This window comes from Centrocercus urophasianus, unplaced genomic scaffold (genome assembly GCF_019232065.1).
Source record: "Centrocercus urophasianus isolate 14NV4802_14NV808 unplaced genomic scaffold, USGS_Curo_1.0 seq_19, whole genome shotgun sequence".
In the NCBI taxonomy this organism is placed as follows: Eukaryota; Metazoa; Chordata; class Aves; order Galliformes; family Phasianidae; genus Centrocercus; species Centrocercus urophasianus.
Window position 1 is genome coordinate 8150969 of NW_024884744.1, and position 18773 is coordinate 8169741.

The 18773-nt window shown below is 42.0% G+C and overlaps 1 protein-coding gene across 5 annotated transcripts in view; it reads left to right on the forward strand.

Moving 5' to 3' along the window:
- Positions 1 to 18773, forward strand: part of ABCC5 (ATP binding cassette subfamily C member 5) — a 38312-nt gene that overhangs the window by 14751 nt on the left and 4788 nt on the right. For 2 of the 5 annotated variants that reach the window (XM_042820251.1, XM_042820252.1), the window contains exons 6-24: positions 3495 to 3728; positions 3841 to 4014; positions 4490 to 4637; positions 4807 to 4955; positions 5565 to 5672; positions 7408 to 7758; positions 9132 to 9203; positions 9323 to 9447; positions 10060 to 10132; positions 10645 to 10848; positions 11079 to 11222; positions 12595 to 12697; positions 13365 to 13549; positions 14560 to 14706; positions 15079 to 15208; positions 15674 to 15827; positions 15960 to 16088; positions 16812 to 16998; positions 17410 to 17499. In XM_042820251.1, coding sequence (XP_042676185.1) covers positions 3495 to 3728; positions 3841 to 4014; positions 4490 to 4637; positions 4807 to 4955; positions 5565 to 5672; positions 7408 to 7758; positions 9132 to 9203; positions 9323 to 9447; positions 10060 to 10132; positions 10645 to 10848; positions 11079 to 11222; positions 12595 to 12697; positions 13365 to 13549; positions 14560 to 14706; positions 15079 to 15208; positions 15674 to 15827; positions 15960 to 16088; positions 16812 to 16998; positions 17410 to 17499 — 2907 coding nt within the window. The other 3 variants (XM_042820254.1, XM_042820253.1, XM_042820255.1) reach the window with 3 other exon arrangements.

Sequence of the window (18773 nt, forward strand, 5' to 3'; positions counted from 1 at the left end):
GCTGTTATGTTTAGTAACAAACTTGCAGCAGGATGTTCCCTAATTTCTGTAGTGTCATCTCAATTTCTCTCAGCCAAACTGTGGAATGAAAGTGGGAAGGGAAAGGAAAAAACAAACCAACTTGACAAGGCTGGGAGCTGCGACTGCAATTGATGTTCAATTTGGATAATTTAAAATCGTCTGGGGACATTGCCTGTTTGCAGACAACCTTATTCATTTCTCTGGATAAGGAGCAATATCCTCTTACTTCTAACATTTGGCATGAAAAATGAGTCTTTACCATCCCTCCTCCCTGTTTTTTTTAGTGGCATGCCTCATGGATATGCCTGTGCTGTCTCCTCTGGTGCATTAGTGCTTTCTGGTGTTGTTATGCCCTTTCAGTCACCTGAAGGTGAAAAGGGAGATCAGGAAAAGCACTTGACTTCATATATTGGTGAAAACTGGCAAAATGGAGTTAAACAACTATATTAAACTTCAAAAACTTGGGGTGTCTGTGACCTTGAAATGCCAGCCAACAGCTGTGGCTTCGCTAATGAACATTGTGATGGTTATAACCAGAAAGGCCTCTGTCTTCTTCTTCAGTTGATACCAGATCCTTCAAGGGTCTTGCTTTTGTTTTATTTCGTTCATCCGGCACAGTACCTAAACCTGTAAAATGCTCAGATAGCCGCACGTGTGAGACTGCCTCATCATAACCATCATAATGTATGAGTACAGGTGAGATGCTTTTATCTCCCAGAAACATTCGCTGCCATTTAATCAGCTGCCAGCTCTTCACGTTGAGGTGAAGGAGCAGAGAAGTTTTGTCTATGACCGAACGTAGTTTAACTCCGGGTCTGAACGTTGTACCCGTTTGCAACTGTTCAGAGCTATTCTTCCTGTCTGGGAGATGGGGAAACTTGCCATCTTAGTGGAGTACAGCTTGACAGTTTGGTCAGTTATTGGAGGGGGGAGTGGTAAGCTGGTGGAGGTAAGTTTCCCGTTTCCCAGTTGGCTCCAGCTGCAGCCCGCCCCGCTGCCCGCCGGCTGCGGTGGGATGCCCGCGCTGCAGTGGGACCAGTGACAGAAGCTGTTCTTTAGAATTTTCAGGATGGCTGTTTTCTGCGTCAGGATGAGGCAGTCCTGCTGGGCAGAGCCAACGCCAAGAGCGAAGGTAAGGTAATGTTTATTCAATGAGAATGCTTAGACAGCCGAGCGGCTCGTAGCATCTGCTACAGCAATAGTCGCAGGAATTCCTTGTTTCCGTTAGATCGTTTTAAGTTTGTACTACAGCTTTCTTGTTTTGTAAATAACTTTGTGCTGGATTCTTTTCATTAAATTAGCTTGAATTCAAGTAGTATGTGCTTATATGTAAATGTGAATTCCGTGTGACTTCTTTCCGTTCCCTTTTCAAAATTCTTTAATCTGCTCTTTCCTCTTTCTTTCTTCTGGGAAAAAAAAAAAAAAAAAAAAAAAAAAAAAAGGGGTTTAATGTCTGGTCTCTATTTCATCATGGGAGATGCTGATTCTATAAAACAGTGCTGAAAAAAAATGCACTAAAAAGTTTTGGGAGGAATGAGACCCCAGGAAACATCTGCTATCTTTATACATCCTCTCTTGGAGACCTTCAGCAATGCTGTGGTGTGCGAGAAAAGGCTTGCAGTCTGCGACCATGCTGAGTTACAGCTCGTGAGGAAAAGGGGGATTTTCACCCCAGTGCTCAGTGACTCGGTTGCATATGTTGGATTGAATACTGGAAAAAAAGAAGTCAGTAATCTTCTTAGTAACTGCAAACCAACTGTATGCAGTTGTCGTCCAAACAGTGGATGTAAAACTAAATCCGAGTAAGGAGAAAGTTGGAGTGCAATAGGTCTGTGAATGTGAGCTCCTCACATTTGTGCAGGGATCGATATGTAAATTTTCTCAGTTGCCATTCTAGAAACCAATGGACATCTGGCTTTAATTCACACCTGTGAAAACGAAAGAGCAAAATTATTTCCAGCATGTTTCCTTGGTTCTGACACGCAGAATTATTTTCCTCAGAACAGATGAGTTTGATCTCCATTTTTTTCCTGTTATTTGGTGCTGGGCTATAGCTTTCAATACCTTTGCTGAAATAGTGGGGTTTTGTTTTTTCCATCTCTCTTCAAACTATAAAACTATGCAGAACTCTTATTTACAAAACGTGATTTAGTCAAGAGGACTTCAAAGGACTGTGATGAAAAAGGCTTCTCACATATTTTCTTTGGTCTAAAATTTTTTTGGGTTGCTTTCCATTGTGGGCAAAGGTAATTCTGCTCTGTAGTAGCATATCAAAAGCACCAGTATCTTAAAGCATCTTGTTGAAAAGCTGTCTAGGAGAGCTCATTTTGTTACCCACGAAGCCTTACAGTAGCATACATTTTAAAGCAGATTTCAGAATTTGTGCAGCCTCGGAAGCCTCTCCTGTTGGCACCTGCAAATTTGACTTCCTTTGGACTTCATGAAAACACGCTGTGCTGTTCTTGTATTTTATAATTGTGTATAGTTTCAATTACAGTTTATGTTAGAGGCTAAAACTGTTAAACATTAACCCTTCATAATTATCTTGTATGTGCAGATTGTATATTTATACAATTCTCTACCTGTTGTACCGTGTTTGTGAGATGTTACCGTTTAAGATGATGCTTTATTTCAAATAAAAACCTCTTGTTTCTCAGTCAATAGTATTTAATATTGCTGATGACTGTGAGTTGTATGATGTTACATTGTGCCGTTGGACCACAGAGAGCTCGAGGTGGGAATTGGTGGTTCTGGGGGCTACGTTCTTTCTGCAGGTCATGTTTGCAATGTGATTCCTGAGGTAAAGTGTTCATGTTTTGGGGGGGAAAGGGTACGGGGAGGGATTGAGTGGTTAATTTGTTTTCTTTTCCTTTTTTATTTTCCCTGCCCCAATGATTTGTGGCGTTGCGTACCTTGTGCTTTCTGCTTGTTTTTTTCTTTACGATTAAACTGCTGATGTTTATTTCCAGGAATGTTTTGCAAATGTCCTTCTCACTCTTCCCCTCCACAACTGTAGGTACATTGTTCCTTTTTATCAAATAAGCACGTTTGAAGCAGACCAAAGATAAAGTAAAAAGGTCTTAATGTCACGTAAAGGAATGTTTTTATTAATGTGCTCAGATGTATAAGTAGTGACTATATTTTAAAACTCTTCTATATGACGATGCATTGCTTTCAGCTAACTGACAGATTTATGTTAAGTTAGAAGACACGGGATTAGAAGCGTGCTGCAAGGAATGTGGTGCCAATTGAACTCTCTTAATAAATTTGGCTCAGCACTCGGCTCTCAGCAGGGCTGTGTTACAGTGCTCCTTGTTTGTCATCTTTTAGTTCTCGAAAGAAGACGCTTTCTTTTTCAGATGGCTCTTGTGAAAGCAAAGTAGCCTACTTATTTCTAACTTAACATAAAGTTGTTGCCTGGTGGTCCTCTGGGATGATGGGGTGTTCACGCAAGCTTGCATTTCTTCCTGTAGGCGTTCGTTGTGAAACATCTTTTGGAGTACACCCAACAGAGTGAGTCCAACCTGCAGTACAGCTTGTTTTTAGTTTTTGGCATCTTTATGACGGAAGTAGTGCGGTCTTGGTCCCTCGCGCTAACGTGGGCCTTGAACTACCGCACGGGGGTGAGACTGCGAGGAGCTGTCCTGACGATGGCGTTTAAGAAGATCCTCAAGCTGAAGAACATCAAGGAGAAGTCTCTTGGCGAGGTGAGCTGCCGTGTCGTTTGAGACACAGCTGGGCGGAAAAGGCAGTGCAGTGTATTGCTTCGGGAATGGACTGCGCCTGAAACCCGCATCGTCTGTCACGTGTGTTTTTCAGCTCATTAATGTGTGTTCCAATGACGGCCAAAGGATGTTTGAAGCTGCAGCAGTTGGCAGTTTGTTGGCTGGGGGCCCTATCGTGGCCATCTTAGGAATGGTTTACAATGTCATTATTCTGGGCCCGACGGGCTTCTTGGGCTCTGCCGTCTTCATCCTTTTCTACCCAGCAATGGTAAGTTGAGAAGTTAAGACCCGCTTCATTCAGGCCGGACATGTGCGTGGTTCTGAACAGGAAGTGTTGAAATGTGTGAAGTTAAGGCTGTTTTTGTACTGCGTGTTACTGAAGGTGTTCCTAAAGATGATGTGAGAAACAGAAATTTGGAAACAGAAAACTCAAAATGATAGAAAAAAAAAAAAAAATAGACACCACAAAAATAGGAAAGCTAATAGATTGGATTTCCAGGTAAATATTTGTAGCTGAACTAAACTGCAGTGTTCAGGCAGAGGTTGGACATCTTGTGTATGGGGACTGAACTTTACGTGCTTCAGCCTAGAGCGTATTGCTGTTGAGTTCAGTGAAAGGTGTTGAGAAGTGCTGCACCTGGAGGAGTGTGCACTCGCTTGTTCCTGCTTCCAGTTCTGCTCAGCTGTCAAATAACCTCTTTCTGAGTTTTACTAATGGTGTACCATGTTACTTTTTGTTTCAGATGTTTGTATCACGCCTCACTGCTTATTTCAGAAGAAAATGTGTATCAACAACAGATGAACGTGTACAGAAGATGAACGAAGTTCTTAATTACATAAAGTTCATTAAAATGTATGCCTGGGTCAAACCGTTTTCTCAGAATGTTCAAAGTGAGTTCACACAACTTATAAACGTGTCCTGTTGTGCTGATGTCCCATTGCTGAGTACCTCGGTGTATCACCCTAGCATAGAACCATAGATGGTGATATACACTTGCATGTTGTGTATGTGCTCCTCTGAAAAATACTCCAAACTCAGCTCCCCTATTTATATTTCTAGAAATTCGTGAGGAAGAACGTAAAATCTTGGAGCGTGCGGGCTACTTCCAGAGCATCACCGTGGGAGTGGCTCCCATAGTTGTAGTCATTGCCAGCGTGGTGACCTTTTCTGTCCATATGATACTTGGCTATGATCTTACAGCAGCTCAGGTAAGTGGTTAGTTAATTGCAGTGTTGAGTTCCTTATTGTACTGCTACCGTAACTTTTCTGTTAAACCGTTTCTCTTCAGCCAGTTCTCTGCTGTGTGCCAGTGTGGCTGACAGAAGTGAACGTCCGATGGATGCAGCAGCTGCAGATGTAGTCTTGTATTTTGCACAGAAAATGTTCCATGCTGTTTCAGCCCTGACCTTCCTCGGGCTGGTGTTAAGATGGGTGTGAATCAACACTCCTTTCCACTATCTGGATACAGCCTTGAGATGACTGGGTGTTTCCATTTCACAGTGTGCTTGTATGCAACCAGCGCAGATCTGCTCCCTTGTGACTTAAGACAGAATTTGAACATTGCTCTTCACAAGTAATGACGCAGACTTTGCCATCTGCTTTGTTCTGTGGACCTACAAATGTTGATGTCTTGATTTGTTACAAAGCTCTGTTCTCTACCATTCCAGAGCATGTTCAATCTTTGAAGGGTTATTCATGGTCTGTAGGTCGTTCCTATGGCTTTAACTTTCTGCTATGGCAGTGCAACCTTTAGAGGGTTGCAATTGTTTGTTGAGTGCATTACATCCAAATGTGATTCTTACTTGTTTTGTTTCCAGGCATTCACAGTGGTCACTGTCTTTAATTCGATGACTTTTGCTCTAAAAGTAACACCTTTCTCAGTGAAGTCTCTATCTGAGGCATCTGTTTCTGTTGACAGATTTAAGGTAAGCAGGCCTTTAGCTTTGCAGTTTTAACTGGCAGTGTGGAGTGTTGTATGTGTACAATAGATGCTAAGAGAATGCTTTGAAGGCAATGCTGTTTTGCTATATGAGGAGTTTTTTTCTGTATACTTAGCATTCCAGGTTATTATTATTCTGCAGAAGGGATAGAAACCCAGTCAGGAGGTATTAGAGCCTAAAGACAGTACTGTTGTGGGAAGCAAAATAGACTTATTTAATGATTTCAGGATTTTGATGTTGGTCACCATTAAAGATGGAATATGGAGATAGATGGTTCACAGGATAATAATTCTTGCAGCCTCTTTTAAGGCCATCTACGTGAAAAGGCAGTGCAACTTGTCTGTAGTGAAACTGTTTTTGGAAGAGTCACGTGGTGCATCAGCACACTTTGCACAAGTGATTAGAGTTTTATTTGTAGTCATGAAAAACAGATTTTGTATTTCCAGAGCAAATTGTGACTGAAAAAACAGTTCCATTATAGGAATAAATGTAGTTGTGACCTGACTAAAACAAATCTATGGCAGAAAATTAAACCCAGGTAACAGAAACAATCTGATCTCATCCTTCAACCCCTGTGAATACACCATGTAGTTCAGTATGAGCTCAGAGGACAAGCCTTTATTGTGCCTTCTTGTAGACACTGGTGCACAGTAATATTGCACATTGCAGAAATTTCCATACGGGCTTCCAAAAATATTAAAAGATGATATATAGATTCTGTGTAATGCATTCATGGAACAAATTTAGTTGTGAAAATTATAGTCATGAAAGAGTGGAATCCACAGAATGGCTGAGAGATCCCATTACTTCTGAGCATTTGTTGTTTAATCTTCTAATTGATTTATCCCAAATCAAGTTTTCCTAAGTGGAGTTGTACTGAAGGGAATTTTGGGGGAAGAGGAGAAGAGAGGAAGCTTAACTTGTGTAAGGAGTGTAACGCAAGGTGGGGGTACTCTCATAGCACGTTGAAATGTAAGTGATGTAGTGGCTCTGTAAGTAGTATAGGCTTTCTAATAACGTGTGATTTGGGCAGAGCAACCTCAAAAGTAAAGAAGTGTGACAGTTGAGAAATCTAATCACTAGGGCTTCTTAGTTCAGAACGGAAGTCATATAAGATAAAATGATTTTCATTTTTAACTAAACTGTAAAAAAATCTTTTTCATCTGTGTTGATTGTAAGTACTGATGGATGCGGTGGAAGGCATGATGCAATGGACTTAATGACTTACTGTCAAGCAGCCAAGCATAGATCAGCTAAATTTGTGAGTGATGACATTCTCCCAGCAGAAGAGATGAAGGATAAAGGCTGAAGAGAAAAGTAATTCCATCTCCTTTTGTCATGACCTGGTGTTCAGGACAAGTCAGTCATTTTCTGTCATGGTCCTCTCCTCTTCAACCTATGCGTTCTATTTGTTTTGTATCTGGAAATTACAAAGCTGCAGTAGTGAGCAGTCTGAATAGAATCAGACTGTCTCATAAGGTGCCCAGATCATTGTGATTCTCTGCAAGTCTCAGTGTATCTGAGCCCTTCCACCACATCCAGGAATGCCCCAGCCACTTAGCACGCCTGGAGTTAGTTTACACTAATGAGCTACCTTTTGCTCTTCAGCTTTCTCCCACTATATAGCCTGATGTGTTTTGCTGCGTGAGTGTGCCGTAGGCTTGTCTCCCAGTCTTGATCAGGTGTCTCATCTTTACACCTCTCTCACAACTCCTATCAGAGTTTATTTCTAATGGAAGAGGTTCATATGATAAAGAAAAAACCAGCCAATCCTCACACCGCGATAGAGGTGAAAAATGCTACCTTGGCTTGGGACTTCTCCCACGCCAGCGTCCAGAGCTCACCAAAGTTGACCCCCAAAGTGAAAAAAGACAAGAAAGTAACCAAGGGCAAGAAAGAGAAAATGAAGCTGCAGAATGAGGGACAGCAAGCTGTGCTGGCAGAACAGAAGGGCCATCTTCTAGTGGACAGTGATGACCATCCTAGCCCCGAGGAGGAGAACAGAATCATCCACCTGGTTAACCTTCGGCTTCAGAGGACTCTGTACAACATTGACTTGGAGATAGAAAAGGTAAGAGAAGAAAGGAGAAAATGTGAGCTCTCAGAAGGCCTCATATTTAGCCGTCCTTTGGAATAAAGAATGTGAAATGAAGCATATTGCTTTTGAGCACTGCTTTCAAATCCACAGCAGCTGTAGTATCTAGGATGCAGCGTCTGATCTAGATATAAACAGCTGTGCATTTTAGCAAACTGGATCTTTGCAAACAGCCTATGGGATGCTGCAGGATGTACAGTCTTCATATCATGGTTTTGCTACCTGTAGCTTTCAGTATCTGAGCTGTTGAGCTTAAAGAATCAGCAGAGAAATGTAGGTGAGCTATTGGTGGATGGTTAATGCCAGCAGCCATCTGACAATTTCATAGCATCTCAGCTATATTCTGACTAAACGTTTTAGTTGATTAAGTGTTCTAATAGAATATAAAGGTGGATTTTAATTGAAGAATGCACAACCAATTCACTGAGAATTTTAATGCAGTAGAAGGACAAAGAAAGATTTTCAAGAAACAATTGGAGTCCTCATTCCAAGACAGGTAAAAGCATGTATAAACTCAAAGAGAATCTTCCAAGTAATAGATGGTATCTTTTACAAATATAAAAGCAGCTGTGTACCCTTTTTGCCCACTTTAACATTTTTTTAATGGAAGGAAGAAGAACAGTTTTTCTGAATGTATTCCTTGTTAGATGTGGATAGCAGCCCACCCATTTTATTGCAGATAACTGCTTCAGAGTGACTGGATTCCAGCTTTTTCTTGGTCTGTGGTTTTTAGCAAATTGTATCTTACAGTCTGAGATTTCTAATGGATGTGTAGTTCTGAAAATCTGCTTTTTGTTCAGTCCTCCCCTCTTTGTTTTTTCTTACCACGCTGACCAGGTGTTGTAAATCAGTTGTGTGAAACCTTTCATTTATCTGTGGATTTTTTTCTTTTCACAGCACTCATGTCCTTTTTTATTTGCTGGCTAAGATACAGATTCTTTTTTTCTTAATCTGGTCTGTCACCCCCTGAAGACAGCGAAAGGACTTTGGAAACCAGGCTCTCAGGAGCATCTTGGTGTATTCTGTTCAGGCAGACCTTGGAACTTTGGCTGAATGCAGTATTCTGTGGGCTTGGGCTTCTGTCAGGCGCAGTCAGAAGGAAAGTGATCTTAAGATACATTCCTTTTCACCTGTGGAGTCTCTCTGGTTTTAGTCCACAGTGGAAAAGTATTCAGTGTTTATTTTTGGAGAATTAGAACATTGTCTCACTTGCATTTCTATTTTGTCCTTTTTCAGTTGTCATTACTGTCTGGTTTTAATCTCTGAGATAAAAGGGTAGTCCTGACAGGGATGGAGAATGTAAATAATGAATGTAATGACTACCATACGTATGTTGTTTTTCTGTCTAGGGAAGACTTGTTGGAATCTGTGGCAGTGTGGGGAGTGGAAAAACTTCACTTATTTCAGCAATTTTAGGGCAGGTGAGATGTTCTCTTTTGACTTCTGCTCTTCTTTCTTATCTCCCATTTTGCTTATTTACCCTGTGTAGGAGACTGTCTATAGATATGGCCTGGCATAATTTCATGGTTTTGAATTCCAGATGACCCTTTTGGAGGGTAGCATTGCAGTAAGTGGAACATTTGCATATGTGGCCCAGCAGGCCTGGATTCTCAATGCCACGCTTCGGGACAACATCCTGTTTGGCAAAGACTACGATGAAGAAAGGTTTGTCAGAAATGTTTGCTCATTTTCACAAAAGCTTAGGAATTCTTGGCCCAAGTGAAGGAAAACTTAATGCAGAGTGTGCTGCAGTTAAAACCTACCCCTGCTTTTGGAGATCTGTCTGTCAGACTCCCTTAAGATTCATTTAAGAGTCCGAATCTCTTGTGTGTGGTCGCTGTGGCTGATGGCTGTCACTGCTCCTCTGCGGTGAGGGCTGCACCTCATGCTTAAGTGCCATCTGACCTCTGCTTGTAGCAGCTGCTGTGGAGCAGCACTGAAATGACATTTGCTCTTGCTGTCCTGGCCCTGCCCTCTGAGTACAATAACTCCCTTTGCTATGTTTGGGCACATTATGTGACCTTCTTCTAGTGGAGGCCACCCCTGGGACCTATGCTAGCAGTCCTTGAAAATAAATTGCCTCGTTACCTTTCCAGGACATGAGAAGTTGATAATAAATTATTATCCAAACTTTTCTCTTGGGAATCGAAGGTAGATCATTTGCTTAAGACTGATGGAATGTCTGCTATTAGTGTAGGAAGTGAAATAATGCTGTGCTAGTTAGATACTTTGCGAAAGAAAAGTGTTCTTATTACTTATCTAATCCATGTTCTTTAGATATAATACTGTGTTGAATGGTTGCTGTCTAAGACCTGACCTAGCCATCCTTCCAAATGGGGACCTGACAGAGGTATAAACTTTGCTTATAATAAACTACTTAGTAGTTGGAAAAAAAAAAAGTAGAATTTTAATTTGCTGAACGGGAGTGAGGGGGAACACCATAATAATGCTGTGCAAATAAGCCGAGCTGCTGGATGCACCTTGAGCACCAAAGCTATTGAGGGTAGTGCCATGTTTTTGGCTTAGAGGTTACCATTATGGGAGTTTTTCACTGTGTATTTTGCTGCCTAAACAGGAGCTATTTGAACTTGATTTAAAATAGCTAAGCAAAAAAGTGCTGCAGCACTTGAAGCATGTTAACCTTGAGTTAGACTGCATAATGCATTTCAGAAAGGTGTAGACACCTGTAGACACCAGAAAGGTGTAGACATAGAATGTATGTGTAATACTGTGGTGTACAGCTGTGTGTGGTTTATGTAGAGGCAAAATACTGCGGTCTGCTTCATTCCAGTCATCTCTTGAGTTCTGAATATCTGCATCACAGTGCCATAGAAATAAAGTAACAAGCTTGTGTCTGCACAGATCGGGGAGCGAGGGGCGAATCTGAGCGGAGGACAGCGTCAGAGAATCAGTCTGGCCCGAGCCCTGTACAGTGACAGGGACATCTACATCCTTGATGATCCCCTTAGTGCCTTAGATGCTCATGTTGGAAATCACATTTTTAACAGTGCAATAAGGAAGCACTTGAAGTCAAAGACTGTCCTTTTCATCACTCATCAGCTTCAGGTACTAACTACATCTCTCATGCTTGCTTTCTTGGACTCCCCTGTAATGCTGTCTAGTCAGTTACCTTTGGACTGCAGACTGCTGTGCCCCAACTTGTTATAGCAAAGCTCTGTCTCTATACAATGTGTAGTTGGGCTTTATAAACTAGCTTTCTGCGTGTATGCAGAGCGTGATCTAATTCTTTGTTAGGCACAGGGATAAAGACTTGTTCTTGCTGTTGTTCTCTGCAGTATCTTGTTGACTGCGATGAAGTGATCTTCATGAAAGAAGGTTGCATCACTGAACGAGGAAGTCACGAGGAATTAATGAATTTAAGTGGGGACTATGCAACCATTTTTAATAACCTACAACTGGGAGAAACACCACATATTGAGGTACTTGTTTTTCCATTCTAAAGCATGCTGATTTTTCCAATGAAATGGAAAAGTGAAAAATAGCTTCACGTGTTGGTCTGACCAGTATGCTTGTGGTGGAATCATCTGTGCTTTATCACATTGTATTTGCAATCACAGTTCTTAGTTGGAGAAATGCATAATAGAAGGGACTCTACCAGTGAGCCCATGTATTGAAGATGTAAGAAATTGTTTTCTCTGGTGGTGCTCTTGTCTCCATTCAGTAGGATATACGTTTACATTTTCAGTTACTTGATTTTTCCCACTTTTGTCCTGTTTGTTTCTGGAAGTTATTCTTTGGAGTAAGAAACACAGGGTATCAGCAGCCTATTTTTTCAATTGATGAAAGAATCCTTGCTCACCAGTTACAGGATTAAAAAAAAAAAAAAGGAATTACTGACTCAATCTTTGAGGCCCCTTCCAACCCCTGCAGTTCTGTGAGAAGTTAGCATTGTGGTAAGTGAACAGATAGAAGGTGCTCGGTGGAATGTTAGTGAAAGAAGCAAAGGAATGTCACATACTACTCTGCATATCCATTGTGAGACTTGAAGATTATAGGACTGCTGTTTCAAGATGAGTGTAATGACAGTTAACATGAGATTCTCCAGCCTGCATGCTTGGCTGACCTTCAATGTCTCTCTATAAACACTAGCTCACAGAGAGAGCACTGATTTGCATTCCTTGCAGGATAAGAGGAAAGGGATTGTGGAGTTGGATTCTCAGTGGTTTGATGTGTGCCAGGTGTCTCTTGTCACTTACGGTGCAGGGAGGTGGCTGATGTTCCTGAAGGTGTGTAGGGGGTTTCAGTTAAACTGAGCTGCCTCTGACCAGACGGTCATTTCCATTTTGTGGGAATGTGGCCAGGTTTAGAACAGCAGTTGTGTGAGCAGTTTAGTGTTTGGACATCTGATTTCTGGAAGCCCGACTTAGTCCTTAGAGGTGTTTCATGAAGAGCTCTCCTGGGAGAAAGGCTAGAGGGAGCATCTGGGGAAAACAAAGCCTCTTAATAACATTGAGTTATTATTCTAAGGGACATGGGAGATTGTATCTCTCTGCAGTAGAAGTATAGTTCTACTAAGTGTGCGTATATTTCCAAAATGGCTTAAAACTAAACCTTGCACACCACCAGTGCAGATTTGTAGCAGTTCAGGTCAATAGAGAAGGAGAATTGAATCCATCAGAGTTGGCAATCATCCATAATAACAGCGAAACTTATATCTCCCCTGAAATCAGTGCTATGCTTTTGAAAGCCTTTATGTTTAGGAGGCAGCTTATTAAGAAGAACTTTTGGTTCAGCTGTGAAAATGTAAAGGAAAAATATTCCTGTATGTTTTGTGTCACTGTTTTCCCACAGATTAACATAAAGAAGAACACAAACAGTTCACTGAAAAGACCCCAGGATAAAGGCACCAAAGCAGGGTCTGTGAAGAAGGAGAAGGTTGCGAAGAAGGAAGAGGGTAACTGCGTGGTTGAGTTTTGTACTGCAGTTATTCATACACTGATAAGCTCAAAGTGTTTGCTTTCAAACTTCATTATGAGTGCACCTCTTAGGTTTGGGAAGCTCTCTCAAGTCCTGGCGGTTCATTGCGGTCCATGGGACTCAGGCAGCGGGCAGAGAGCATTCAGGAATTCATTCAGTGTTGGTGCCAGCACAGTGATGAGAAGTTTGGTCAGTCTGCCACGGATCAGATGCCACTGGTGCCAAGGAGTTCACAGTACTCTGTCTGCAGCACCACCTCTTCTCTTATCTGAAGAAGGCAGTGTGTGTGGCTTGGCACTTGCACATTCCTAGGCAGGACTTGATGTTTATGTATGAGGAATCTGAAGGTCTGACCTTTGTTGTGGGGTTATCTGTTTAATGTTAACTTTGACCTTTAGCAGGATTTTAAAAGCCTTGGTGAGACTCGTAGTATTTAAGTCTGTGCTGATTAAGCTTTTTCAGACTTGAATGATTCTGCAGAAGAGTTGTGACTTTTTGAAAAACAACCATTATTTTCCACATATTAAATAACGAGCGTTTCTGAAAGCATTCTGTACAGAGTGGAAGCCACTTTTTGTTTTGTGTATGTTCACAAACTCACAAAAGAGCAGCTTTCCTCACTCCTCCCTCCTCTTGTTTCACAGGCCAACTGGTTCAGTTGGAAGAGAAAGGCAAAGGCTCTGTCCCCTGGTCTGTTTATGGCATCTACATTCAGGCAGCCGGAGGCCCCTTTGCATTCCTTGTGATAATGGCACTGTTTGTGCTGAATGTGGGCAGCACGGCTTTCAGCAACTGGTGGCTGAGTTTCTGGATCAAGCAAGGCAGCGGAGTAAGATAAACAGCATTTCTGTTCTCTTTTGCTTAATGAGCAGGGGAGTTGCTCTCAGACTAATCCCAAGCAGTCCCAGGAGACCAAACGGGGCTTCCTAACTGAAGTTGTAAGGCTTCCCAAGAGGTGATCTTGCTAGAGAGTTCCATCTCAAGAATGAGAACTCCAGTAATGAAAAAGATGTAATAGCTCATGGGGTTTTATACTGCCCTCTTGTTCCTTGCCTTGGTTTGTCAAAGAGAAGGAAGTGAAAATGTGAAAGAGGCCCCAACAAGCTGCAGGAAGAATTGCTGGTTTTAGTGCTGCCTTTTGTTTGAATGTGACCTTACCTCTAGCAGGAAACTCTTGTTATGGTTTATGGCTTTATGTCAAATGACTCCTGGGAGCCACTTTGAAGGATATAATGACTGAAGATTGCTTGGGCCTTTTCCACTCTAGGGACTTTGATTGCAAGCCTTATTGCCTTCAAAAATTCAAGTATGACTGTTGGGTTTGTGGGTTGTTTTTTTTTTTGGTTATGCTTTAAACATCCTGGTCTCTGAGAATAGATATTGAAGTGCACATTGCCAGCAGTACTAAAATAAATAATGAGATCTGACATATACCTTAAAAAAAATGTATGACAGTGTATTATTAAATCAATTCTGCATCCTGGCAGAAAATAACTGTGCTTAAGGAGACAATGAACACGCATCCAAGGTGAATAGTTCTGTGTAATAGCACTGGTGATGTACAAGTACCTGACGTTCTGCAGAGCACAAGAAACAATAGGTATGAAATGGGAGATTAGGAATCAAATGAAGCAACCTTTTAGGGAGTTTCTGATGCTACAGAAATAGCACATATCACCTACCACTTTCTGAAGTATCCAAAGATTACTGAAGTTCTTTCTTCAGAATAGAAGTGTCAAAAACTATCAGTGATGGGGGTCAGTTAAATTCTACCATGTGAAATAAGTATGTGCTTAATCCTTATCTTAGCTATTCACTGAAACCTTGAATTTCCTGCAGAACACCACTGTGACTTTGGGAAATGACACCGTCATAAGTAGCAGCATGAAAGATAACCCCCACATGCACTACTATGCTGGCATCTATGCACTGTCTATGGCAGTGATGTTGATTCTGAAAGCTGTTCGTGGTGTTGTTTTTGTGAAGGTAAGTGTCAGTGCTGCCTGGTGCTTTTCTCATGCATCCCTACCCCTCCATCCCTGCTTTGGCACGTTGCTGTCTGGGATTTTGGTGACTTCCCAAGAGGCACTTTGGAGCCAGATAAAGTCAGATCATGGATTGTAAGATCTCTATTGTGTCATCTCTTGGAGGTGTATCATGCTTTCCCTTAAGTTTTTGCTTGAATTAATTCCTTTCACTGATTGAAAGTGTAAAGTGTGTGGGGGAAAAAAACTATACTTAAAGTTGAAGAGGGAAAATTGGCAGAATTTTTTTTTCATGCCTGGAGAGAGAGATCAGTGTCAGTAACAGACAGACAGACATCTTTTCATAACGCTCTAACATCTGCTGCACTGCCAGGGAACTCTCAGAGCATCCTCGAGGCTCCATGATGAGCTCTTCAGGCGGATTCTGCGCAGCCCCATGAAGTTCTTCGACACTACGCCGACTGGACGGATTCTCAACAGGTTTTCCAAAGACATGGATGAAGGTAAGTCAGTGTAGATTCCACCCCTGTCTCTCTTGTCACTTGCAATAGACTCAGCAGGAGTTGGGACATAGCAGGGTTGTGCTTGTAGGAGGCAGCTGATATCTCAGGTCTGTCTGTTCACTTATAAGAAAATGCATAGCTGCTTTTGCACCTGCAGTCTGCATGTGACAGTCTTAGCAGTTAATGCAGGAGAACCTGGAGCATCAGAATGAAGTTCATGAGCAGAAAAGGTGGTAATTCGGTCAGAGCTGCATCAATGCTATTTCTGTTAGTGGGAATAATTGGAAGAACAACTAGCATTTAAGAAGATAAAAGTGCCTCTAATGATGACATACATTTTGCATTCAAAAAAAGCCGTGAGAAACCACTGTTCCTGTCCGTGATGATGCACACCTGGACTGAATTGCTTTATACGGGTTGTTTTAGCCTCCTGTACTCAAAATTTTTTCCCTTGTTCTTTTCCAGTGGATGTTCGTTTGCCATTTCAAGCAGAAATGTTCATCCAGAACGTTATCCTTGTGTTCTTCTGTGTGGGGGTGATTTCTGGGGTGTTCCCTTGGTTCCTGGTGGCAGTGGGTCCCCTCATCGTCCTGTTCATGGTTCTGCATGCTGTGTCTAGGTAAGTGCTTCAGCTGCTGTGACTAAAAGTAGAGATAGTTTGACCTGTTAGTAGGGAAACGGGGATCTTTAAATATATATGCATCAGTACAGTGGTTGTACATGGCACTTAAAAGTGCTTCTTTCTTTCCAGAGTCTTTATTCGAGAGCTCAAGCGTCTGGATAACATCACGCAGTCTCCGTTCCTGTCTCACATTACATCCAGCATACAGGGGCTCTCCACGATCCATGCATACCACAAAGGACAGGAATTCCTGCACAGGTCAGTCTGAATACCTAGCTGAGAGTGATGGAGCAAGAAGCAGAGTGTGACAGCTTAACATTCAGAAAGACTTTACTGGTGTTTAGCTGGTGACATACATTGGTTCTAACAGTGAAAATTAATTTTTGGGGAGAAAAAATGAGGAAGGGCAAGAAGGAGAATGGGAAAGAAAAACAGTCTGGTAGCCAACTGGGAAGAACAGTGCTGGAGTCCCAGATGAGTGCCCCCTTCTGGGCTTCTCTGCAGCAGGTGGCAATGATAATGGTGAGGGCAATTTTTTGGCATGTTAACTAATCCCCTGTGTGCCTATTGGTGAGCTGTGCACCTGTGTACCTAGACAACATTTATCAAGTATTTGAGTGACTGTTATCCACTTTGTTATGGACTACGTTTGGTTTTCTCTGGTGTCAACTAAAACTGCAGAATAACTGACAGTGAGGGAAAGTGAGACCTCTCTTCTGTGAGTGGTATTTGCTTCCTATGAGAACCTGCTGTAACGATGTCAGATACTGCAGGTGCAAGGGAGCAAGAGAAAATTGTCCCAGAGGTTTTGGGAAGACAGTGCTTAGATAGCAGCTTAGATGAAATAGAGCAGGAAAGCACTCTGCTGTGCAGCTGTGATTGGTGTGAAACTGAATTGCAAGATCAGATAGCAGAATGCTAGGTTTTCTGTAGCACTGCGAGCTCAGGAAGGTATACTAACATCTTATTTATGTATTTCAGGTATCAGGAGCTCCTTGATGACAATCAGGCACCATTTTACCTGTTCAGCTGTGCAATGCGCTGGCTGGCTGTACGGCTGGACATTATCAGCATTGCTCTTATCACAACCACTGGCCTTATGATTGTTCTGATGCACGGCCAGATTCCTCCAGCCTATGCTGGACTGGCTATCTCATATGCTGTGCAAGTGAGTGTGTCTGCATGACTTACTCTCTTATTGAATGTACCTCACAGTAATAAGTGAGAGTAACAGACCAGTGAATGCTTCCTAAGTATACAAGGATGGGAAAAGATGGGGGGAAGTCAACTGGGGGTCAGCATCACGGCTCAGAATGGTTATTGGTTCTGTTGTTTGCCCTTTTCTGCCTCCTGGTGGTAATAACACAACATTGCAGAATCCAGATGGCTGACACTTAAAGCTGTTGCTTGTGGGAAACCTTCCTAAGCTTCTGGCTTTTGAAGCAATTCATGAATGAAGGTTATCTTGAAGTTAAATGTAAGGGGTCCAAGACAAGAGTACTTGTGGCAAGTATCCTTTAGCTTAGTCATTTAAATCAATTAAAAGATACATTTCTCTCTGTTTCCTCCCATCATCCAGTTAACAGGGCTATTCCAGTTTACAGTCAGACTTGCTTCAGAAACAGAAGCTCGCTTCACGTCAGTGGAGAGGATCGATCACTACATCAAGGTAGGGCAGCAGCACATTCAGCTGAATTTCTTGTTTGTCACGAGGGTAAGAGAAGAGGAAGCCAGCTATGGTCCACCTTAGTATGGAATGTGTACCACACAGCGGTGTGCCAGGTACTGCCTGATCCCTCTCACTGCACTGAGTAAAATGGTTTATCACTCCTGGCCTTCAGTGACAAAGCCTGTAGTCGTAGGCTACAGTTACAAGTTTTATAAGTCACCAGCTATCATTTGAGATCCCAAATAACTTGTGCTTTTTGAAATTATCTTTGTCTTGCTCATCTCTCCAGACAGACATTTTATTATGAAACTCTGAAACTAGTGTGAAGCTAAAGTGGAAGGTTGGGTGTCTTACCAAATTTGAGGCTTGGCTTCTTTCAGTGTAAGCACTGAGGTTGTTTTTTGAGCACCAAACTCAGAGAGAGCCTGTTCTTTGGTAGAAGACCATTGTTTTTCTCAAACCCTTGAGGGTGCAATTAATCTGCCTCTGGCTTAGGTTACTGCAGATGTCCACAACTGACATAGTCCTCGTGGGATCTCTCTATAGGCAGTGTAAGAAAAAGGGTCTCTCCACAGGCCAATTATTAACCATTCTGAATGTTTTTATTAAAATGCAGAGAAATCACAGTGTAGAAATATTGACTTCTTTGTAGTTACCATGAAGGAGTTGATGGGTTGTGATTCAGTGAAGATGTTTGCATTTAGGTGCTTAAAGCTGTGTGACATTTATCTCAGGGCAGGATTTCTGCCATTCTCTGAGGCTGGTTGTGCAACTATGAGAAAGTGATCTTCGTTTTAAACATGTTAGATATCCTTTTGATTTGTAGAAGTTCTGCTTTTCATAAGGAGTGAACTGCTTAAATGAGGGACTATTGCTGAGGGCTGTAACAGTGAAAGTGAGCTGGAAGGGGCCTGACTGGCTCAATGATTTAACAAAACAGGAAAGAATGAGGAATAGGAGAATAATATTTGTACAATATTTCATGTAGATGTTTTCTTCTGTGTCAGAATCAACAGAGGAGACCCTGGCACAGCACAGCCAAAGAGACACAGAAATATAGCAGATGTCACATCTAATTTTTGGAAGACCAGAAAACTCAATAAGATTGTGGACATAAAAAATAGGCCTAAAATACATTTTTAATTCTATTGATGAAAAACACTGTTGGGAAGAAGGTCCAATGTCATTATTGAGGCAGCAGCAGGGAATTCTAGTGTGGCAGTGGGAGACTGAGAAGCTGCTTCTGAGAACTGGTCCTGTATCCAGCCACACTG